The 24,982-nt window shown below is 35.0% G+C and overlaps 1 protein-coding gene across 1 annotated transcript; it reads left to right on the top strand.

The window, feature by feature from the left end:
* Positions 1 to 2,640: 2,640 nt before the first annotated feature.
* LOC131950994 (cell division cycle protein 27 homolog) lies at positions 2,641 to 19,044 on the top strand. Its single transcript, XM_059313227.1, has 20 exons — positions 2,641 to 2,768; positions 6,874 to 6,949; positions 7,180 to 7,327; positions 7,531 to 7,656; positions 7,993 to 8,090; positions 8,787 to 8,938; positions 9,148 to 9,338; positions 9,621 to 9,741; positions 11,241 to 11,326; positions 11,517 to 11,583; positions 14,575 to 14,683; positions 14,769 to 14,852; positions 14,962 to 15,134; positions 15,428 to 15,661; positions 16,013 to 16,140; positions 16,290 to 16,407; positions 16,739 to 16,867; positions 17,020 to 17,094; positions 17,331 to 17,490; positions 18,624 to 19,044. Exons 1-20 carry the CDS (start codon positions 2,745 to 2,747, stop codon positions 18,770 to 18,772), a joined length of 2,448 nt encoding a protein of 815 aa, XP_059169210.1. The 5' UTR covers positions 2,641 to 2,744; the 3' UTR covers positions 18,773 to 19,044.
* Positions 19,045 to 24,982: the final 5,938 nt, after the last annotated feature.

Raw genomic sequence — 24,982 nt, 5'->3', positions numbered from 1 at the left:
CCCCCCCCACCCCTTCCCGCTTGCGCCGACGTCATCATAGGCCAATACCACGGTGCATTTTTTTTTCACCGAGTATAACACACACCTCTCTCCCCCTCACAGCAAGCGCCAACAGCGGTCACCCAAGGCCAATAACACGCACCACGGTGGATTTTTTTTAATGAGTATATACCCTACCCACCCGCCGCCTCACAGCATACCGCTAGTCTTTATAAACGGGGTTAAAAGTTTAACTTTGAGTTCAAGAAGGGGAGAGGGTGGTATTGAAACAACGATTTTCTTTAATATGTTTAATAGTACAAATACATAGTAAAAAATTATACTTTCCTACTTCTATAGCATCATACATAATTTTATAATTAGCAAATTAATTAATTAATTAAGTCTAATGATAATGAAGGGAGATAGTTTATTTTGGTTAAGGCTTATTTTGGTTAAGGCACGACACACAACACTATGCGTGCGTGGTATGTGGCCTGACCGACCGAAAGGAGATTGTTTATATTATTGTTTTGAGTTTATATTTAAACTCAATGCAACGAGCCCGCCGGTTGGTTGAGGCCACGCCGGGGGGACGATCTGACCGGGATTCAAAGGGTCGATTCTAAATATCATCCGACTAGGTACCGGTAGTCCAGGACGCATAAAGGGGCGTGGTTTCAGCCAAAACGCAAGAAGTCCTCAGCTCCGATACAAAAAGCCGGACTCCCGACCCCTAAAATGACGTCGCCCTCAGCCTATAGATCTAGTTCCTCAAAATTGCTTATTTGTTTATTAAAACAGCGATTTCTTTCTAACATCTGCTTAACTCAGTCAACATTGGGTATTATAATACACTCCTAATACACAGAGTTTCTTCCAGGACGAACGAAATGAAATTTATATAATTTATATAGAAAATATATACTTTTAACAGTGTCCGCCCCCCCGAAGAAAGTCTACCGCCCCCCCGAAAATTTCAAGTGCCCCCCCCGGAGAAAAAAGTCTGGAAGAAACACTGCTAATACAGTTTACAAAAGCAGCTTTTAAAAAACACGATGATACAACGGCTGAATTAATATATATATATATATATATATATATATATATATATATATATATATATATATATATATATATATATATATATATATATATATATATATATATATATAGTTGCTATTTTTGTCACAACCTCCGATTTTTCCAAATGGCGGGAGTTAGTGCAATCACTATTTCATCATCATCAGCATTATCATCATCATCATTTCTCGTTCGTGCCCAAAACACAGGGGCAGGTGAAGTAGAGTTTGTCTGCTTCAGCGCGACCTCGGCATATAAAGGGATGCGTGGTCAGCATATGCACAGCCGCCTTTGTTTCTCTGAACATGAGTTAGGTAACCACAGAGGCGTAGCGAGGGGGGGGGGGGACATATGTCCCGGGCGCCGACCTTAGGGGGGGGGGGGGCGCCAAATTGAAAGTTTGAGGGGGGTGGGGTGCAAATGAAAAGTTCGAGGGGGGTGCAAATCGAAAGATCGAAAGTTTGAGGGGGGTGCAAATGAAAAGTTCGAGGGGGGGGGGTGCAGATCGAAAGTTTGTCCCCGGGCGCCGGGAAGGGTCGCTACGCCTCTGGGTACCCATCAGAACTGGGTGAAGTCATGGACGTTCCATACTGACTTGAGCCCGTATTCGAACTCCAGACTCTCGGGTTGCAGTCTAGCTTTCTACTGTTAGGCCATGCTGTCCCATAATCACAATTTAAATCCACCAATTTTCAAGTGGAAGAAAGCAACGTTTTTATAGTAAATTATTAGGTACGGTGTCACGACACCCCGGTCATTGATTAACTTATCACTCCTCTAAATGGTGTCGCTTGATGCGTTCCGCACCCCACGCCCCAGCATCGTGACGCCTATAAGGGGTCGTCCATAAATGACGTCATACTCGTAGGGGGGAGGGGTTCCGTACTTTTGTGACGGTGTGTAATAAGGGGGAGATGGGGTGTGTGTTCAGATGGTGTGACGTCACACTTTTGCATTATAAATAAGGAATATTAGAAAACGAGTTTTAGACGTTATTTTGTGTTTTAAAAAAACGGTTTTAATTAATTGTAATAGGAACTGATCAAACTACTGTATGTTGACATAGTTCTGACAGGATTTTGGAAAAATATCGATGTTTTAAGAAAAATTCAACAGCAATTTTGAGGGGGGGTTGTAGACTAAGGTCTGACATCATTTTAGAGGGGGGGGGGGGCGTCTGGCTTTTTTGTGATGATGAGTGACGGAGGGGAGGGGGGAGGTAAAAATCGTCAAAAACGTGACGTCATTTATGGATGACCCTTAAGGCAAACTATTAGTATTACATCCTCTATAATTAATGAAAATCCTGGCTGGGCCTCTAGGTTCATGGTCCCCAGATGGGAACCTGTTAATTTAAATCATGGAGGAGGCAGAAGTAAACAGCTATCAATATCTATTAACTTTAGTATTTTTATCAACTATTTCATTGTAGTCAATTTTAAAGTTAATAATATACGATTCTAGACTATGACTTCTATAAAGGGTAGCCTTGGTCTGAGCCTAGAATTTTAAGGTAAAAATATAAAAAAGTGATTTTTAATTGAAAAGAGCAGGTCACGTGGGTATATATTTGAAGCTTCAAAACGAGGTCATGTTGGATAATGGCCGAATATTAAAAAATTCGAGTAAATGTAAACTAAAAAACTATTGTGGGTTGATTTATTTTGGATTTAGGTCTTACAATGCTTCTACAGGAACCAGTTCAGGTATATTCGTAATATAATTTTCAGTTAATATTTCTCAGTGTTAAAATCTAATATCTAATAGGCCTAGATCTAGATAACTGTTGTATTTTTGTAGTGTCGCTACTGAAAAATAGTCTGTAAAATATCAAAACAGGTCTGTGAGTTGTGAGAAATAACCTAGATTTCTAGATCTAGATCTAGGTCTAGATTTCTAGATCTCTAGATCTAGAACTAATAATAGATCTAAATCTCTAATTAGTATTTAGATCTCTATTCTTAAGTATTCTAGATCTAAATCTAGATTCTAGATCTACTAAATAAAAAGTAAAAAGGATTAGGCCTAAAATAAAAATAAATAATAAATAATAATAGGCCTAAACCTAAAAGAAGCAAAAGTCTTGACTCTTGTTATAAGAAAAAGACTCCCTATAGATCTAGTATTTGACGATTTGTGTATTTTTCTAGTCTAGAATCAAAGCAAAATAATGGTGAAATTGTGGTGTAAACAACCAACAGTCAACCATCCATTCAAAATATTCAATTGGCGTACTTAATATTATAATACTAGACTAATAGCCTAATATATTAAATATAGGGGCCTACTTGTCCTAACAAGGATCTAGTAGATTGGATCTAGATCTCTAGGCTACTAATCATTAATGTGGATTTTTAATACCAGTGTCCGTTAACAGAAAAAATGGGGTGTTAGGTTACTGGTTGGGTTGTCGGTATCGGCAGAGTTCGGGTAATAACTTGACCCAGAAAACTTTCATTACTTCCTGATACCGGGCACATGAGATTTGGTTTTGCATACTAATAAGTTTTTAATTTATGGTAAATTACATAGTTGAAAAGGTCATTAGGTATACTCATTTAAAATAGTCACCGTATGTAGGTCGTGTTGCCACCATTGTTATATTTTTTCATCGCGATCTGCCGGCTTTTAGTTTTGATACACTGACAAGTTAACAACAGCATTCTTATGTAAGGTGTAAAACAAATCTCCTTATTGTGTTTTTAAAATATTTTAATATAGGCCAACCCATCTTTCATTTTTTCAGCTCTAGATCCAGTTTTGCTTGAAGTAAAATTTTGTCAATTATCTTTTTCCTAAAATTAAATTTCATCAGACTAGACAAGAATCTCAATCAGGCCTAGGTTACCTGTCTGTTGCTATTTACTAGCAATGTGCTAACTGTAATTTTAAGTTTTCAAGTTCTACTTAACCTTATTTATAGTTGTATGCTGAAAATCAGAATTCTTACATACATAAAAACATTGATCTGATAACTTCAGTTCACTTATAACAAAAATGGCTTAAAGATGGACTCTACTTCACCTGCCCAAAATAATCAGGCAGTTATATGCACATTACAGTGCTCAAGTGATTTATTTTAGATTTCAGACCATGTAGTTCTTTCATTCATTTTATTATATAAAACATTGCTTTTGAAATATGTTCATATTTGCCCAGCACACAATTTTTTGGGGTTAGGGGAGGAAGCTAACACTAAAATATACTTTCTGTATTATTTTTATTCAGTTAAAAAACAAGGCCTTCAAGTTCTACATATCATTCTCTAAGTAAACTCTGCAAATATGAACAAAATACAACTGCAAGTTAAATAACTATGCTCATTTATTCAGGTATACATGACTTGTCACAAATGGCCAATGCAAAAAAAAGGGGATTCCACCCCTCACTGAACAAAACTATTTGAGTTAGGAAGAAAATCTTTTTTGTTTTGTTTTCGTATTGTTGAGCTCCACAAGAATATATAATTTTTATTTTTATATGATGATTTTTGTGTTTTTACCAACACCCTTTTTACTGGTATTTAGCTAAAATTTAAAAAATACACACACAGCTTGATAATGGTAATGCTAACCCTAGTGACTAGGACTAGTAGTCCTACCCAAAGCATAACCCTAATTTCTAACCATAAAATTAAGTTGGGATTTTCAGACACCAGTATATTCAATCATCCTGGATTTTCTACATGCTGAGTTTATAAAAATTATGAAGTGACTATGCAGAATATACTGCATACCGCCAAGCCTCCCCAAGGCCCTAAGTTAGGTGGAGCAAATATGTATGCATGGGTTCCAATCCTTTTGACAGAGTTTTTATTTTTGCTTTTTTTCCCATATAAATTGAATTTTTATAGGGTTAGGGCAGGGGTCGATCAAAAGAGCCGCATGCGGCTCTTTTGATATCAAGATGCGGCTCTCCAGCTCCTTGCGCAAATACTAATAATCTTAATAAAAAAATAAAAATTTTGAAATAAAAAAAATGTTGGTGGCTCTTTAAAACCAGGGAAATTTTGAAAATTGTAACTTTTGGCTCTTCTGCTTCAAAAGGTTGCCGACCCCTGGGTTAGAGTAAGGTTTTAGGCATGGAAGTGGCTATTTGGACCCAGCATTAAGTTTGGTCTATAGTTACACAATATAACCTGTATTAAAATAATACCTTTTGTTTGTTAGATTTTTTTCTTGTGGATTTGCTAGTATGTTTTTTTTTTATTGAATGATATCGGGCATTTAAAGCAAGATATAATTTAGAATTTACATAGGCCATATGACTATCAATCGCTATATTATTTGTCAGGAATAATATCGGGTATTTAAAGCAAGATATCATTTAGAATTTAAAAAAAAAAATCTTAACAACAGAAAAGATTTTTTCTACATCTTAAAAGAATTATTGTTTAACATTAAACAATAAATCTTAACAAATCTATTGGCTGGTCCGAAAAGCAGCGAGGCTATAAGGACCCAGGTTCTTATAGCGGCTATGGCTATTCAGACCCGGTCTGAATTGATGCAGCCTTTAGGCATTGTAAATGTTGCCATAAACTTAGAAAGGCAAGTTTTTTCCCACTATGCATGCATAGTTTAATTTTGTTCCATCTATAATCCGCCTTTAAGTTATTACTTAGGCCATTATAACAAGTATCTCTAGTCTAAACTAGTTGTGTATAGTTACTAGATTCTAGTTTAGATTTAGAATAGATTTTAGTTAAGAGTTATCAGGCTCTGCTCTACACTTTATCACTTGTTTTTTGTATGTGTTGAAGTGTATTACTCCAGTTAGACTATTAAAAGTTTAGATTCTAAATATAAAAGTTAGCCTACTTAGTTGATCTTAAAATAGCTATAGCCCTGAGTCTAGTGTGGTCATTCTTTGCTAAACTAATGTTTTAGATCTAGATTAGATGATGTTGTTAACCCTATTCATTAGGCTAAACTTTCAATCAGTCGGGAAGGTGTAAAACAAGAACTTGCAAGATGGTAAAATGCGAGAAGAAAATGTGAAACATTTTTTCCTGCAGAATTATTGGTATGGCTAATTAGTGAGACAATTTGCGAGATATGTTTTGGTTTTATGCCTATTTTGCTTGTAATTTTTTAGAAAAGGTATTATGAAATAAACTTGTCAAACAATTCTAAAACCACCCAAACATAATTCAGTATTAATAGAAGCTAAAGTTAGTTCTTTCCATTATGTAAACCTCTTCACCTTTCAACTAAGCACAACTATTTCCGTAATTTTTTTAATAATTCACAATAAGATTTTATTTTGTTAGGGGTCATCCATAAATGTCGTCACGCTTTTTTGATGATTTTTACCTCCCCCCCCCTCTCCGTCACATTGTCACTAAAAGCCAGACCACCCCCCTAAAATGACGTCAAACCTCAGCCTACAACCCCCCTCAAAATTGCAGTTGAATTTTTTTTTCTAACATTGCTTTTTTATAATGCAAAAGTGTGACGTCGCACCATCTGACCCCACCCTCCCCCTCATCACACACCGTCACAAAATTACGGACCCCCTTCCCCCTACGAGTGTGACGTCATTTTTATGGACACCTCTTAGCCAATAATACATCTTTTTCATATAAGCGAATTTGTATTTACATTTTGCAAACAAGCTTTAGTTTTTTTATGTGAGATTGGCAATAATATAGTGTATTCCTTTTGTGCCACATATTTAATTGCTATTCGCCAATATTCACATATTAACATAAAAAACTATCCTACTTTTTATCTGCAGGTATTAATTTAAAAAAAATCATAACATTTTGATGTATTGTTAATTCTCTTTCGCTACCCTTTCTCATAACAGGCTGCTATCTGGGATGCACTAAATAATTATTGTTATGCTGATGCAATATTTTTAGCAGAGAGGCTGTTTGCAGAAAGTTAGTTCACTTTCAAGTCTTATAGTATTACCTGATAATTTTACCCATTTTTATTGCCACATTTTCAAATCTGTAAATAAAATGAATTTTATTTTAAAAAGTAGAAGTTAAATACGAAAAAAATAATTATAATGCATTTAGTTAACTCTTAGCATTTAATTTTTCTTTTTAAAAAACAAAAACAAAAGATACCCTTTAACACATATTTCTTTTTATAATGTTTCTTCCAGTATCCAACAATGATTCTTTACACCTGCTTGCAACCTGTTACTATAGATCTGGAAAACCATACCAAGCATATATGCTATTAGAGAAAAATCTTTGTCAAACAGCCCAGTGTAAATATCTAATGGCAAAATGCTGCTCAGATATGAACAAGTAAGTTAATTTTATGATAGATTTCTTTGTTCCTTAGCGGTATCTTGTTAAGAGTTTCAAGGTACTTAACTTAAGGTACTTAACTCCTTTAGTATAAAGGTGTGTATTTAAATGTGATACCATTCTTAAGTGTTAAATATAAATGCCTGCTTTTGATTTCAGCTGCTTTGATCAATTTAATAATATTTAATTGTACCTTTAAGGTTTGCCGAAGCAGAGAGAATTCTAGCTGGGACTATATTAACAAAAGTGAAATCACATGAAGACATAGAAACTGAGTTTGGTAGCCTTGCGTGTTATGTGTTTGCTTTGTTAGGGTTTGTTTACAGGTAAGTGACTTCTACTTGGCAATGTTTATTTTGGTTGTAATTCAGTTTAAAACAATGAAGTGCAGATTTGTGACATTAATATAATTTATATTGTTAAAGTTTAGTACTAATTTTAAAAAAATGTTACAAAGCCTTTTATTTCTCTTGATTTATCATGAATTTATTCAAGCTCTAAGGACAAACAAGAACAAATAATAACCTGTTTTTAAGCTTATTGATTTTTGATAATGTTCACAAGCAGAAATATTAAATTAATGTAAAAAAAACAAGTGTAAAAAATATTTGAAGCATAAATTTACAAGATCTACAATTTATTATAAAACGTTTTGTCTACAGTAAAACTGAGCGAGTTTTAAAAGCATCTCAGTGTTATCGTAGGTCACTTGCACTAAATCCCTTGCTGTGGAAGTCATATGAAATGTTGTGTGCAATGGGTAAATATTTGCAATTTTTAATAAAACAAATATAAAAACTTTATAATAATCTGTTGAATGCACTGAAAGTAAGAAAATACAACTAATTTGATTTTTTAATCAAAGCAATTGAGTTTTATTTTCTTATTTGCAGTGATTTTAAAAGCTAATTTTTATAATTTTTTTGTTTGTTTTATTTTCTTCTTTTATGGTAATTTATTCTAAATAAAGTTGACACAATATAATAGGCTATGACTGAAAATATTTGTGTAGAACCTGATCAGTAACTTGCATTCTCTGTAAGACAACTAGCTGCCCCTTAGTATGTGGTCGATACTCAGGCACAAAATCACTCAGCCTTTAAACAGTTCACCGTCGGCAGCCAATTGATTTAGCATTTACTCTTGCTGAATTCAGTAATATTTTAATTACAATTTAATGACTAACCTAATATCAGATTAAAAATAGTTATTCTTTCATTGTCACTGGAGACAAATGTATCTGGAATATTAAAATTAAGTTAAAGTTTTGCCACATCCCACAAATAAATGGACAATGTGAACTTAATAAAAGCTTATAAAAACATGTTTTGCTAACTAAAATTAAGATAAAAATAATCAAATATGTTATAGCAATGTTACAAATTTTTTGTGTGTTAAATTGTATCATTTAATATATTTCTGTTTTCATAATTTTGTTTTGTTTTGCACTATGCAGGTGAAAATATTAAACCAGAGACAGTATTTCAAATACCACCCCATTCTTCTTCAAATACCACAAACATAACAACAACATCCCCACAAGACACTGTTACCATGAGTGAAAATATTTCAGACACAATATCCACTACAATTGTTTCAAGTGAAAATGTAAGTAATCACTTGATTGAAAAATTCTTTGTTTAAAAGTAGGTTTCGGTTATTACTATGTTGTTTTTGAAAGCATTTTATCATTTATTGTCTCATTTCAATAGGCTGTTTAAAATATGACTGGTTTTAATTCTCTAAATTGGATTGTCGTTGCATATTATACGCAAAGAAAATTATTTTAAAAATTTAAAACCTTTTTTTCTCAACAGTTACTGTCTCCACGCAATATTTTCCCCAACCAAACCCCTGAAAATTTCCAGAACCAGTTAGGTCCCCATGACATAAGTAAAGCACCCCGACCCAACAAACAAAAACCTGTAGTAACGCCTGATCCATCATTTGTCAGGAAAAGAACCGGCCCCACTAAATTATTTTCTAGTTCTGTACATATATCTCCTAGGTGAGTACAACTGTTATAAATAATGAAGAAATAGTTTAAGATCACCAACATAGATTATTCAAGTTTTTACTTAAAAAAATTTCTTCACTAAACACATTGTTTAAAATAAAAGGCCAAGCATTTCTGTGACACTGCTGTCTGAACATACTGTATAGTTCTGTCTTTACAAAAAACTGAGAATCTGGTTTGTTAGGAAATAACACTGGAATTTTATATGTCTGTTGACAATGTTCATTGCCATTAGACTAACTTTAATAATAACTTTTTTTTTTATTTCAACAGTTTTGGTTTATTGCCTGTAGAAAACCCATTGCCTGTTTCTGCTAGTTCAACTCCATCATTTATCTCCCCTGTCCCTACTGATTCACAAGCATTAGAAGTGCAAGCACCCATCAAAACAAGAGTAAGCAACTTAAATTGTGCTATTTAGTTCCATAAAGAATGTTTTTTTCAGAGTATACCCTTTTGTAAAATAATATCCAATTATTACAAACTAGATAAATGGCCCGTTGAGGAAGGGTACAACGGGCGCTAGGCTGATAGTGCTGTCTCTTTTCTCTAAACTAAAACCAACCCACCCCCCCACACACCACCCCCACCCCCACCCCCGACCCCCAGACACCACCCCCACCCCCCACCACACACCACCCCCACCCCCACACACCATCCCCACCCCCCACCCCCACCCCCCACACACACCACCCCCTCCACACACCGCCCCCCCCACCCCTCCAACCCCCCCCCCCCCCCTTCACCGCCCCTCCCCCAAAAAAAAAACCATGTCTACCGTCCCATTCAACGAAATATAATTATATACTTTTTCCAGTGTCCGCCCCCTCCCAGAAAATTCTACCCCCGCCCCCGAAAATTTCAAGTACCCCCACCCCTCTCCGGGGAGGAAAAAGTCTGAAAGAAACACTGAAACCAACCCACCCCCCACACACCACCCCCACCCCCACACACCATCCCCACCCCCCACCCCCACCCCCCACACACACCACCCCCTCCACACACCGCCCCCCCACCCCCACCCCCACCCCCCACCCCTCCAACCCCCCCTCCACCGCCCCCCCCCCCCCCAAAAAACCATGTCTACCGTCCCATTCAACGAAATATAATTATATACTTTTTCCAGTGTCCGCCCCCTCCCAGAAAATTCTACCCCCGCCCCCGAAAATTTCAAGTACCCCCACCCCTCTCCGGGGAGGAAAAAGTCTGAAAGAAACACTGAAACCAACCCACCCCCCCACACCCCCCCCCCCCACACACACACCCCCCCCCCCACCCCTCCACACACCCTCCCCCCAACCCTCCACCCCCCCCCCCCCCCCCCAAAAAAAAAAACATGTCTACCGTCCCATTGCAAGAAAACCACTTTTTAGATTAGACACATTAATTTTATTATAGAGTATCGATGAGGAAATTTCTTTTGAGTTGGGGAGGGGGAGGGGCTCAGACGTTCTTACGCGGGGGGTGGGGCTTCGCCCCTACCCGAAGAATTGTATGCAAGAAACTCTTCACGCAAACCACTTAGATTAGACCAAATTGCCTTTGTATTGAATATGTTTACTCGATAATCAATGACGTCATATAACTGTGTGCACTCTCTGGGTTTGAGATTATTTTCTACTCTGTGCGCTAAATGTGTCGACGTCATACTTCGTTTTTCGAATTACTGTGCATGTTTTTAAATTGCTTGTCTTTTCTCTAGAGCGTTCTTGTCAGACAGATAGATAGATAGAGAGACAGCGAAACTATTATTATAGATAGACTATTTTCCAATATTAACTTATAGAACATGGATAACTGAGTAACTACATTTTTAAAAAAGATAATTATAATTAAACGTCCTTAGAAGCTATACAGTTGATAAAGTAAAAATCTGCATTTGTTTTTTTTTAGCCAATGACAAGACGAGCACAAATACGAAAGTCTCCAGTCCTTAACTGGTCTAACACATTAAAAAAGATGAAAGAACAAGAACCAGTGTGAGTATTGTAAACTGTTTCTAAAATTTACCTATGCTGTAATAACATTATTTATTAGCAAGATAGAATGTAGCACATTTCTGTGAGTTTACAATGGACCAAACGAAGATTATAAAAAAAGCTTTCATTAACTGTATTTGCTATCTTTTAAAAAATATTATATAGGTAAACTTTGATTTTGCCCTTTTAGGAATGCACCTATACGAAGAAGTTCACGGTTGTTTACAAATTCAAATTCCAACTCTAGCGCTGTCAAGGTGAGTTACATCTTTATTTTTGGGTAGTGGCAGAATCCTTACTATCTTTATTAAAAAGTGATATATATTTTATTTATTCCAGTAATCTAAACACTCCTTAATTGAACTGACAAAATTTGCTAATCCTACCAAGAGCTAATTAGAGCAAAAAGTTTGCTAGTGGATACCCATTGAACTGTTACTTTAAATAGATATCACTTTGATTATTATTGTCAGTGCAGGTGTTCCTTGCCCATAAATATACCATACTCCTCATATGATAGGTTGCCTTTGAGCATACGTGTTAAAGTTCATGCGACAGTAATTTCAACTTCAAAATTATTTCTTAATATCTGTTGTTTGCCAAAACTAAGGTGTTTTAAAGTTTAAAGTATGGGTATTGGTAGCTGGGCATATTTAAGCCATAATTGGCTTAATTCAGGGTCCGTAGCGGACCTTGAATCCTTGAAAAACCCTTGAATTCCAAAAAACATCTCAAGGCCTTGAAAAACCCTTGAATTTCCCCAAAAATGAGCAAAACCCCTTGAATTTTATAGGTAAACCTTGAAAACCGTGCGTAAATCGATTTTTAAAAAAAAAATTCAATTCTGATGGATCTAAACTTTTTCTGCCTTTATTTTTTTTTTGCCGTGGGTCTGCGTTAACTTCGGAGTCTATTTCCAACCCTCTCCTTCGCTGAGCCTCGCGGTATGACCTCAGTTTTGCATAGGCTCTTCCTAACCTAGATTCTAGATCGTGACGTAAACGATAGCCGAGGGCTAAATTTAGCATCGTTTTTCGGATATCTCCGTCCGTTTACGACCGAGTTACTAGATTCTAGATCTAGATTCATTGTTTTCTGTTAGGGCCTACCTACTTGTACGATTTAGTGTCGACCTTTTTTTCTTCTTGTGTTAAATTTCCGTGTTATCCGGTTCTATGGTTTCAAACATCTTCAATCATAACAATCGACGCCCCCCCCCCCCCCCCCCGCCATCCAAATCCCTTCCCGACAATATCTCGGCAGTCGTTGGCTCTATTTATATTGTGAACTTTATTGACCCCGCGAGTGGTCTGTTGTCTCCTGATCGGTGATGTCCGTAAAGAAAAAAATTGGAATGTGGCCTAAATCATTAAAATTCTGGTCGCGCATGGAAATTATCTCGATTATAATTAAACCTACATCTAGAACTAATATTTTTTCTTCAAGAAAATAAACCTTAGGTTTAAAAAAAAAAGAATAGCCTTAACTATGCGAGCGTAGGTTTCTATTTATTTAAATTAAAATTTTCTCGGTGTGGGTTAGACACAAAAGGGCGAAACGTAGCTGCGGAATTACGGGTAAATAGCGAGACATAATTTATCGAATTATTGTGTTCTGTTATTTTAGATGTGCGAGAAGACACGTTTTTACGATCCTAGATCAATCACGGTTCTTTGTGTACCCCACGATAGCAGATGTTTCGGTCACTGCGACCTTAGAAGGTCTTCTAGGTCTATCTCAACTTACAGCTTACAGTGACCTCGCAGTATATTAATAATTTTTATAGTCGTGGATCTTGATCTAGATTTTTAACAACAAGATTTCCTAATACCAATAGGCATATTTATCACGTTCGTTAAAAAAACCAATAGCAAATGACGTCGTCCATAAATGACGTCACACTCGTAGGGGGAGGGGGGATCCGTAATCGTGTGACGGTGTGTGATGAGGGGATGGGGGGGGGGGGGGGTCAGATCGTGTGACATCACACTTTTGCATTATTAAAAAGCAATGTCAGAAAAACGAATTTTAGCATTTTAGAAAACTGTTTTAATAAATTGTAAAAGGAATTGATTAAAATACTCTATTTTGACAGAGTTCAGACAAGATTTTGGGAAAAAAATCCTATTTTAAGAAAAGTTGAACTGCAATCAAGGGGGGGGGGGTGGGTGGGAGGGGTTATAGGCTAAGGTGTGACGTCATTTTAGAGGGCGGGGCCTGGCTTTTTGTGATGTGTGACTGAGGGGGGGGGGGAGAGGTAATAATCTTTTAAAAAGCGTGAGATCATTTGTGACATTAAGCAGGATAATTTCTACAAGCATAGCTAGGTTTGTTTTTTTTTGTTTCTAAATATGTGCAGAGTCCTTTTTAAAGGACTATCAGACAGACGAACCAATGCTTCCTTTTATGTATAATGACCTGATTCTGATTATCACTTGACATTGACAAGTCATTCAATTGAAGTTGGGTTTGTTGCTGACTCTCTAATAAAGTCTCTAGAAAAAGTAAAAAAAGCAAATGAGCTTCAAATTCTCAATTTCAAATCTGATTGTAAGACAACTTTGATAGGATTTTCATCAAATTTTTTTTTTAAATCTCCATTACTTTAGTCATTAGTGAGAGACTTAGCCTAATGCAAATGTTTAAAAATAGAGCCAGTTCACCAAAAAAATGAAGGGAATTCTTCACATCCTAGTCAACAAATGGAAACTGAATCAGCTGAGTGTGACCAAGTTCTGTTTCAATTTTCAACATTCATAGATACATGTACTCTAAATGGTTGTCTATCTAAATCTAATTGAGAACACGATAGGCTGGACATTTTTTTCATAGAACAGCTTGGTAGCAAAATTTCTTATGTGAACATTTAGAAAATTGTTAGAGATCTATTGCTTCTGTCACATGGTCAAGCCAGTGTTGAAAGAAGTTTTTCTGAAAATAGAAGTTGGAGTGTCATTTGACACCAAAGATACTGATTGCAAAAGGGATTATGCTGGACTCTCAGACAATCTCCTGACTTAGATAATTTTGTAATAACACCAAAATTATTTCAAAAATTGTGTGTGCAAAAAACATACATCACCCTCATTGTAATGCCCGTTAGTGGTAGTTTATACCTTGAAATTCCCCCCAAAATCACCTTGAAAACCTTGAAAAAGCCTTGAATTTTCTTTTGGGATTTGGCTATGGACCCTGTTAATTTCAACACTAGCTTTCGAACTAACATTGATGACAATCTTTTGTTTAAGGAAAATAATAAAAGTCAAACACCTGGTACATACATGGGAACAAAGGGAGTTAACAGACGTTCTAAGAAAACCACGAAGACACCCCAGGAGTTGAATGAAATCAATAAAGGTAACGTAGTGGCTAGCGTTTGTCTCTTAAAAAGAAATGGTATCAAGCTATTTTTGAAACTTACTGATATGTTTTTTTTAAAAAGGTGACCTTGAAGTAGACACCAAGCCCACGTTAGGAAATAATGAAACCATTGAACAGATAGTTCAGATGCAGCAGCAATCTCTAGGTAAAATTCAGTTTTCACTTGTTATTTCCTCAGTCTAGTTTATGATTAGTCTTTTTATATCTATTAATTATATAGCTTGACCATCTTGTTTGTCTAATGTTGTACATAGCTGGAATTCTCCACCTGTTGAAAAATATTGGAAGAGCGTACTCTGCCTTGGCACGGTACCAGTGTAAGAGCGCTGTTGATCTCTTCTCAGAGTTGCCAGAGCATCAGTACAACACAGGCTGGGTTTTGTGCCAAGTGGGAAGGGCATATTATGAACTGGCAGAGTATCAAAGGGTAACAGCTTTAATAAAAAATAAAAAATTTTTTTGTGTCTCTTTAATCAGGTGTCTTAATCAACTTTATTCTTTGTTATCAAAATTTAAAAAAATAATTATCTTAATTTTTCTCTGTCTGGTATGATTTTATATATAATAATTTAGTTGTATTGGTTTAAAAAAAATCTTAATCTAAAAAACTTAATTGAAAGAAATTCTAGTTAACATCGCAATAGTTTATAGTGAGTGCTAGAATATATAGAATTTACACGGTTTTTAAACATGCATTTTTTATCATGTATTTGAATTCAGGCTGCTAGAGTATTTGAAGAAGTGAGAAGGATAGAACCCTATCACATAGACGGCCTAGATTTTTACAGCTCAGTCCTCTGGCATTTGCATAAAGAAGTAGAGTTGTCTCTCCTGGCACAGGAGCTCTCCGCCATGGACAAACTGTCAGCACAAGCATGGTTTGCTACAGGAAACTGTTTCAGTCTTCAGAAGGAGCATGATGTGGCCATCAAGTTTTTCCAGAGAGCTATTCAGGTATGTTGATGATTTGGTCATGTGGAGGATGGTATTTTATTTTATTTCAAGAAATATTCTTAGCATTAGTAAAAGTGTCAATGTTGAATTAAAGTACTTTCCTCTTCCATAAATTAAATGTAAAAAAAACCAATGATACACAGAATGGAATAAAAAGTTGTAGGTTTTAATTTGTTTTTGAGAAAAAATGTGTAACTTAAGTATTTTCCTCACTGAGTCCATCACATTTTCTATATACAATAAAGCAGTAAGTAACAAAATGTGTATGTAAAAATACATGTTGTAGCCAAACAATACATAGACATCAACATAGAAACCATAACATTATAAAATGGTTTTTCTCCCTTACAGGTGGATCCTGGCTTTGTTTATGCATACAGTCTGTTAGCTCTTGAATATATTTATCTGGAGGAGTTTGATAAGGCTTTAACCTGCTTTAGAAATGCTATTCGTCTTGATACTAGACATTATCAAGCTTGGTAATGTGTATTCTATATATTATAGTTGCTTTATATTTTTAAAAAAAATATTGTATCAAATTTATTTTTCCGTCTTTAAAATAAGCATTAGTTTTGTGCAGTTTGGTTGGATTACCCTTAGTTTAGTATTTTTTCTGTATTTTTTCTAGGTATGGTGTTGGAATAATTTATTACAAACAAGAAAAGTTTAGCCTTGCTGAAGTTCATTACCGTAAAGCATTGTCTATCAATCCACAAAGTTCTGTTCTTATGTGCCATGTTGGTGTGGTAAGTTAATTTCTAATTCAGTTGTCACGTATGGCAGGGACTTGAGAACTGAACTTCAAGACTTTGGGGCTAGAAAATGTAACATGCAACCACTACACCATCCCCCACTCCTTATTGTACTGATAATTATATTTTTTAAATATAAATAATGTGAAAAAGTTTAAATAGTTATGTGAACCAACAATGTGTTACTTGTATAACCACCAACAGGGTCATACTATATTTTTTTTAATGGTATAGCTGTTTCAATCACTGGGAGGATAGACATATTTTGCTACATTACTGTATTGTTCCAGCCTATTATAAAGACGTAACCCCATTTCTCTACCAGGCCCAGCATGCACAGCAAAAGACTGATTTAGCCCTCAGCACATTAAACACAGCCATCAAAACAGACCCCAAGAATCCCCTGTGTATGTTCCATAGAGCATCCATCCTCTTTGCTAATGACAGACACAAAGTAAGTTCACAAATCTTGTAGGAGTGATTTAAAAAAAAAAATTAAAGCAAGGCATTGTTTACCATGTTTTTGCAAGAGTTTTTATTCCTCCATTCCATTAACAGTTGTATAGTTTGAGATTATAAAACCATTGCCTCTTTCACTTTGTCCAGGAAGCCTTAGAAGAATTAGAGATATTAAAACAAATCATACCTAGAGAATCGCTGGTCTATTTCTTAATGGGGAAGGTGAGTTCATTTTTAATTTGAAAAAAAAATATATATAAGAAATAAAAATATAAGACACTTGATTAATTAAATTTTTTTATTTTAAAAGCAATCTGTGTAAAATGTATAATTAATAAGTTATTTTTCATTATCTTTAAATCCTAAAAGGCGGTAAAGCTTAATGCTGGTTACTTCATGTTGAACAAGTTAAAAAGGCTGTGTAATGATCACTGTATTGATGGTTATATTTCCGTTAGGTTCATAAAAAACTTGGAAACACACACCTCGCAATGATGAATTTCTCCTGGGCAATGGATCTGGACCCTAAAGGGTTAAACAACCAGATCAAAGAAGCAGTAGACAAGCGTTATGTTACTGAGGATGATGACCCATTGGCTAGGCTGGAACAAGATTCAGGTATGATTTCACTTTAGTTCATGTGTAGGACGGAGTGGTCTAGCGGTAGAGAGCTGAACTGCTGACCCGTAAGTCTCAAGTTCGAATCCGGGTTCAAGTCAGTAGGCCGTCTCTGAGTCCACCCAACTCTGATGGGTACCTAACTTAAGTTAGGGAAAGTAAAGGCAGCCTTGCATTATGCTGACCACACTTAACTATCTCTTCATATGCCTAGGTCACAGAAACAAGTTAACTCACTTCACTTGCCCTATAGACTGTCAGGTTTGAAAAATGGGAACTTTTTTCATGTGTGTATCAAAATTAAAGTACCCTTTTTTTGAGTTGGCAAACCATGGGGAAGATGAAGTTGAATTCATCTGTTTCTGTGATCTCTGCATATGAAAGGATAGTGTAGTCAGCACTATACCCAGCTGCTTTACTTTCCCTAATGTGTCAGGTACCCATCTGAACCGAATGGATTAAGGGATGTCCTACTTAATATATAAGGTGTTTATGCCCCTGATCCAAAACTCAAGACTTTTGGGTTGGCAGTCACTTGCTCTGCTATGCCTTATAGGATTATCAAAGGATGTTTGGATCAAGGCGAGAGATAATTTGAAATAAAATGTATTAGTTCTCCATAGAATGCTAGCTGGTCATTGTGTATCACATGTAGGTTTTCTTTTTTCTGTGGGTATGTGTTGGCCCAAGGTAGCATGATACTTAACAGCAAAAAATAGCTGCTTTGATATACTCCACCTTGATGGGCCAAAACATCCCATGACAGTATTTTTTGAGATGTGTTCTGGAATATTTAACATGGAGCCTAGAACTACAAAATGTTCTTAAATAAGACAAAAAGATTTATCTTAAGACCTAACAATCCATTAGGCAGTTGAAGCAGAGTTCATTATGTTTTTTACCTTAACATATGAAGGTCCCCCACTATGCCCAGCTGCCTTTACTTTCCCAAAGGCAAGGTTTGTCTTACAGTCACAGATCCAAATTGAGATCTGAACTCAACCTATGGACAAGCAGTCAAATCATTCAACCATGAAAATTTCAAACATTAAGGAAAATAATTCTTATAACATTATCTTAAAAAGTGTTATTGGTGTCAACAATTTTTTTTTTCTCATGGTCCTGGGTTTCAGTTTTGGATGGGGAAGGTGCTGGTGCATTAGAAGGTGGTGAGTTAGATGCGGAGGACACAAGTCAAGACGATGCTTCACATATGGGTATAGCTGTGGATTTGTTGGACATGCCAGATTTGCAAGCCATTGAAAGTGATGAAAGCTTGTGATGTGTTGTACACCTAGATGAGTAGTCGTTTTTTATTCAAGCACCCCATTACTGTGATTGTTTTTAATTCTGTGGAGGAGAAACCCTGAGGTGTGGAGAGTGTGGGATCATCTTTTGCTGCCATATTTATGTGTGCTTTATAGAAGAGATGAAAGGCTCTTATGTTGTGTTCTGATTGTAAAGATTACCTAGAATGTAGAATAGAGGGAAAGCTTTTTGTTTTTACATGAAGTGGCATTACAGTATTTTAAAAGTTTGTTGAGTTATTAACCCTTTACAGTCTGTTCAAGTTATGTATAAGCATGGGAAAAAAAGTCAATCTGATAGCCTTTTCTTTAAAATGTTCATTGATTTAAAGCCTAAAAAAGAATAGAGAACACATAAATACTGAAAAAACGGATATATATATCTACTGATATGAAACAGAAATTATTAAGAATTCTTTTTAAAAAGATTAAGTAATCTCTTACATTTTTTAAATTAATTGTAATGGAATGTAAGAAAGGCAAACTGAAATATGGTTAATCATCCTGCAACAAAATAAGCATTACACATATACATTTTCCTGCCTCAGGCTGTAGAGGGTTAAGTGTTACCACAGTAAAGAGTTCTAGTTACAATGGCTCATGTGTTCCAATGTTTACTAATGTTGATACATATTTTAGAACAAATTTTATTTACACATCTTGAACTTTTTTTTTTGAAGACTGACTCATCAGTATTGATGACCTAGTGTAATAATCCCACGGAGCAAAGTCTTGGGGATTAACCCCTTGTTTGCTTCCTCTGCTTGATATGCTGGTGGCTGTAAGCAAGCTATGCCTAGCATACTAAACAGTTTATTAAAGATAGTGTGAAGCTCATATATTAAGCTTGTAGGCTATATTTAGCTTCATGGCTGAAAACCGCATTAATAATTTTAATAAATGGCAGAAACTTTTACTTAAAATTAAATTTTATTTATTCAGTATATTTTTTTACTCACAAGTTAATACAAATTATTTTGTAGCTGCATATCCTTTTCATCTGAAAATGTCGTCAACGTTGAATATTTCTCCCTTTTTTATGATTTTAAAATAAATCCAACATTTGTTTCTTTAATAGTTGTTATAAATTTAAAGAAACTTCAAAAAATAGGTTTTTAAATAGTTTCTACTATTGAATTTGTTTTATAAATAACCAGAAATACAATCATAACATGACATGTTTGGTATCCCTTTTTATTTGGTATGTTTTACATTTTAAAATCTGAATAATTTTTGCTAGCTGTTGTGTTTTATGCATATAGTTCAAAGTACAGTATTGCTGTTAGTATTCTGAAAGTAAAGATGATTATTTGGATACACTGACACTATTTAATAGATCAGATGTAATTCTCACTCTTGAGATAAGGGAACTTATAAGACTGAAATTAAAGTGTTAAGTGCTAGTGCTTTTATAGTAGTTAACAATTTGTAATGTTTTGCCGAATGGAAATTCGAAAATAAAAATTAGTTAATTTCTTTTATGCCCTTCTCACTTGGGCATAGCATACATGTAGAGCATGTTTTGTAAGAAGAATGAAATATAATATCGATTAAAAAGTGTGTGTATATATTTCTTTTGACAAAGTTGCTATGCACATCTGTTAATTTTGTCCTATAGGTGTTGATCTTCTTCCCTTTTATATAGTGGTTCTCAAACTGGGAGTTAAAAAAAAGCCACTTTTGTCCTTAAATGAATCTGACTTCTCTGAAATAATTTCATTGATGTCCCTGTACGCAAACTGATGTAAATGAGATTTTTTTTTTCAGCCTTTGGGACTGTTTTTAAAAAAATGTCTTGATATTCTTATTTTTTTTCTCCTAAACATAAAAAGCAGCATCATTCTGCATCAGTTTGTGTATCTAAAGGATGTTAACAAGGACTTGATTCTATTTGCTGATGTTTTTACATTTTCTGTCTTTAAAAAAGTTTGACTTGAGTAACACTATGGCAGCACAGAATAGAAGCTTGATGTGCTTTGTTTTGTTTCCCTGGCAACTAGTGGTTCAGATTCTAGCTGTTGTCTTGTTCAACTTGCTGACTCCTGGTTCTATATCAGGTTCTGTATCAGCTTTCTTATTAAAAGGTTGAGATCAGTGACTAATTTGCCAACACTGTGCTGGTTGTAGCACTGTTGTTGTGTCACCTTTTGTCTTAGTTACCCTTGCGTGTTGTAGGTCAAGTCTGCAAAGAGTGGGAACATGAGTCACTATGTTTTTATATCAGCTTTCTTATTAAAGGGTTGAGTTCAGTCGCTAGATGGCAGCACTGTGTTGTTGTGTGACCTTTGTCTTAGTTAGTTACCCTCGTGTAGGTCAAGGTTGCAGAGACTTAACTGACTGTTTTTGATTTTATATCAGCTTTCTTATTAAAGGGTTGAGTTCAGTCGCTAGATGGCAGCACTGTGTTGTTGTGTGACCTTTGTCTTAGTTACCCCTGTGTAGGTCAAGGTTGCAGAGACTTAACTGACTGTTTTTGATTTTATATCAGCTTTCTTATTAAAGGGTTGAGATCAGTCACTAGATGGCACCACAAACCTTGTTGGCCATTTACTTGATCATCTTGACTGTAGTTTCTGGGACTCCCAGTTTCTAGCTGGGGGGATCATGTGCTCGCTTATATGCTTTATATTTTGTATACAATATTGTACATTACAAGATTGCAGGCAGGGGAGGTGTGGGGGGGGGGGGTATAATTTCTGTTGTACAGTTGTGGTGAGCCACTGGCTCCTGTAAATATTTATTGAAACTAGACTTGTTCACCTGTGGTTAGTTTGTTTTGTGTCTTTTTATCCAGCACACTTTTTAAAAAATCTTATGTGTGTGACCCTTGACCTGTGTGTGCTTCACATGGTTTATTTATGTGCTGGTTATGACAGGGTTTGATTCACCTGTTGCTTATGGGTTTTGTATGTCAGTGTACTAGCTTGAAATGATGTTAGGCCATATGTCATTAATGTTTTTTTTTACCAGATTTCTATAGGGAACTGATAAAAAAATTAGTTAATTCCCAAGTTATCATTACTCGTATTTTTGTCTAGCTGAAAGATGTATTTAATCTTAAAGCAAACCTTTAGGGTTAAAATATTGATACCATCTATACAATCTACGTTAAATATAGGCGGAGCTGACAGACTTGCATTGAAAATCATGTTCTGTATTTTATCAACTAGCTGAACAAAATATTTGTGACTTAAAAAATTAGTTATAAATATTTGCTGTATTTTATCAACTAGCTGAACAAAATATTTGTGACTTAAAAAATTAGTTATAAATATTTTGTCTTAAATTATTTAGCACTTGGTTTTTTTTCTGTACAGCTGATGTGTAATTTAAGTGTACTGGCCTGCTTTAGGTAACTTGCTGTTTCTTTAGGGAGATTTTAGCTTTTACCCCATGCAGTAGCGTCACAAGGTGGGGCATCACCTGGTGTGGACAGCACCCCGCCTCCCCCTTGTGACGCCACTGACCTCATGTTATGTAACAAACATGTGTGACCAAATGTGTTTGAAACAGTTGTTTTCTCATTAGACATTCATCTCCAGCTGTTTTGAACAAGGGCTGTTGATTTAAACTGCATTTTAGACTTTTTTTTTTGACAATTTTTGGTATGTAGTAAGATGTATGTATATTAAATCACATGTGTGCTGTTGTGTGTGTGTATGGGGATTAGTGCCTGAATAATTTGAATTGATGTGCCTGGTAAATCATGAATAAAGGATGATATTTATGTGATATTTATAAATATGTGTGTTTGATGTTGCTTTTTGGATGGGTATGTTTTACAAACTTAGACAGCTCTTGATATAAACTGTTAAGTATTTATTTGGCCAGATTGTCATGCTGCTATTTTAAAAAATTATTTGGCTTTGTGAGAATGAAGATGGAGAAAAATCTGACCAGAGTGAAGTTTGTGTATTTTTGTAGAATGAGTAACATCTACACAATGCATTTTTTTTCTTAGAAATAATTTCATTTATATAAAAATGATACCATTAAAAGATTGTAACTGAAACAGTTTCCTGGGTTATTAATAAAGTTTTTGCTATGTTAAGTACACATTTAAAAAAATTGGACATTCAATCCTATTATGTATTAACTCACATACTATAGCTGCATCACAAGGTTAATTGTATGGCGAGGTTGACAAACGTAAGGCTCATGTTACGTGAGTATTTTGGTACTTTCACTGGAGGTCATAGAGAGTGTTGTAAATTTACAAAAAAAAAAAAAAAAACCCATAAAAATATTTAAAATCAAGGGGTTAATCAGACTCTCAAATGCAAACAGCTGATTGAGGAATATCCTTGCTCTATTTTTATTTAATACAGTTAGCTTGTGAAGAATTCAGAAATACGAATTCAATTATTAGGCTGCTTGCTTCAACATTAATTAATGATCCAGTTTTTGAGAACTCGCCGTTAATATTTCAGGAGCTGGATTCATTACTCCTATATAGATTTAAATGATTCACAAAGTTTAGAAGTATAAAAATATGACGATTGTAACAAATATTTTCATTTGAACTCTTTAAGTTCTTAAAAAAATCTGGACAAAATATTCAGTAATCTGAATTAATATAATTCTGAATGGTTTGTTGAATTACAACATGCAATAGTTTTTTTTTAAAGCGAATCCCCATCGACTCAATGCCAGAGTTTCTTTCAGGTATCCTTTAGGAGATATCTCATGAGCGCCTAAGCTGTCAACTTGGAGGAATCGCCCACGTTCACTACCGCCCACGGACGAAATAGAAAAAATATATATATAGAAAATAAATACTTTAACCAGTGTCCATATATATATATATATATATATATATATATATATATATATATATATATATATATATATATATATATTCATAAATGCCATTTTAAAGGAGAAGGGGTGTGATTGAATGCCTGGCTTTATATGACGAAGTGTGGGAAATGTCAAAACGTCCATTACTGCGTGACGTTATTATTCCGGGTTTCTTTCAGACATTTTTTCTCCAGTGTGTGTGGGGGGGGGGGGGGAGGGGGGCTAGGTCAAATATGAATTATAGACCATAAGATTTTTCTATAATTGTCCCGGGGGGGGGGGGTGAGGTAACGTGCTTCGATGCCTAAAAGAAACCATACTCGCAATAAAGACACACTTTTCACACATATTATTGAACACATTTCCCGAATATATGTGGATGTTTTTATTTCACTGGTTATCAAGCAAAGCATTATTTATGAAAGATAAAAATAAAAAAAAAAGCAAAAAAAAAAAAAAAATATTTAAATAACTATAAAGAAAAGCGTGGGTCACCATATTATCTATTGGATTCCATTATTAATATTTAGGAAGAGACCCACGCTTTTCTTTATAGTTATTTAAAAAGCAGTGTATTAATATATATTTAAAGAAAATCATTATTTATTATTATTTTTTTAGTGCATAATTACATAAAAGCTTTTTATTAAAACGTTTTTATGCACTTTTTTCAATACTTTAAAATTTGTAATACAATAGAGGTGCATGACTAAAAACTATTGCGCACCAAATAAACATGATAATGCATGTATACTAGTCCGGGATAGTAGTAGGATACCCTCCTATTTTCAGAAAAAAATTATTTAAAAAAAATATTAAGCACCCAATTAAATCAAATTCGATGTCATATTGCATTGACCAACGTGCTGAATTTCAGAGAAATTGGTCCGTTAGAAGTGCTCGAAATTTTGCTCGCCTGTTTTGAACAATGACGATAAAAGCACGACAGGCAGACAGAGGAAACAAGTTAAATAAAAGCTTGTAACAAAACCTACATTATACATTGTAATGTTATAAAATAAAATGTTACATTTGTTTATATAAAAAATAATTATTATTCAACACATGCAATAGAGACTGAACGAAACTAACTCAGCGTAAAGCGTTAACAGTAACTCATTGTGAATCGTCAGAAGTTGCTAAATGTAAAGCGTTAAAATTAGCCCAGTTTAAAGCGCCAGAAGCAGCTCAGTGTAAAGCGTTAGAAGTATCTCAGCGTAAAGCGTTAGATGTTTAAAACAAAGCTATAGGCCAAATGTTTCAGCTCTGTCGTCTGTGATTTCTATTGAACTAGCTAAGGTTGTTCTCTAAAACTGGGCTTGGATGTTTACAGTTGTTCGAAATATTTTCTTGAACGAACAGGTGTAGCATATTTTTATTATTTT

This window comes from Physella acuta, unplaced genomic scaffold, assembly GCF_028476545.2.
Source record: "Physella acuta isolate Inbredline_101_S28 unplaced genomic scaffold, ASM2847654v3 ptg000793l, whole genome shotgun sequence".
In the NCBI taxonomy this organism is placed as follows: domain Eukaryota; kingdom Metazoa; phylum Mollusca; class Gastropoda; family Physidae; genus Physella; species Physella acuta.
Note: the sequence above shows the minus strand (reverse complement) of the source record. Positions and strands in the feature narration are given on the sequence as shown.

Excerpts from the sequence above, each read along its gene's own strand:
- LOC131950994 (XM_059313227.1), top strand. The coding sequence starts at position 2,745 with ATGCTTCTACAGGAACCAGTTCAG. Across the intron at positions 8,091-8,786 it reads TGAAATGTTGTGTGCAATGG|GTGAAAATATTAAACCAGAG; the intron begins GTAAATATTTGC and ends TGCACTATGCAG. Across the intron at positions 16,408-16,738 it reads TTATGTGCCATGTTGGTGTG|GCCCAGCATGCACAGCAAAA; the intron begins GTAAGTTAATTT and ends TTTCTCTACCAG.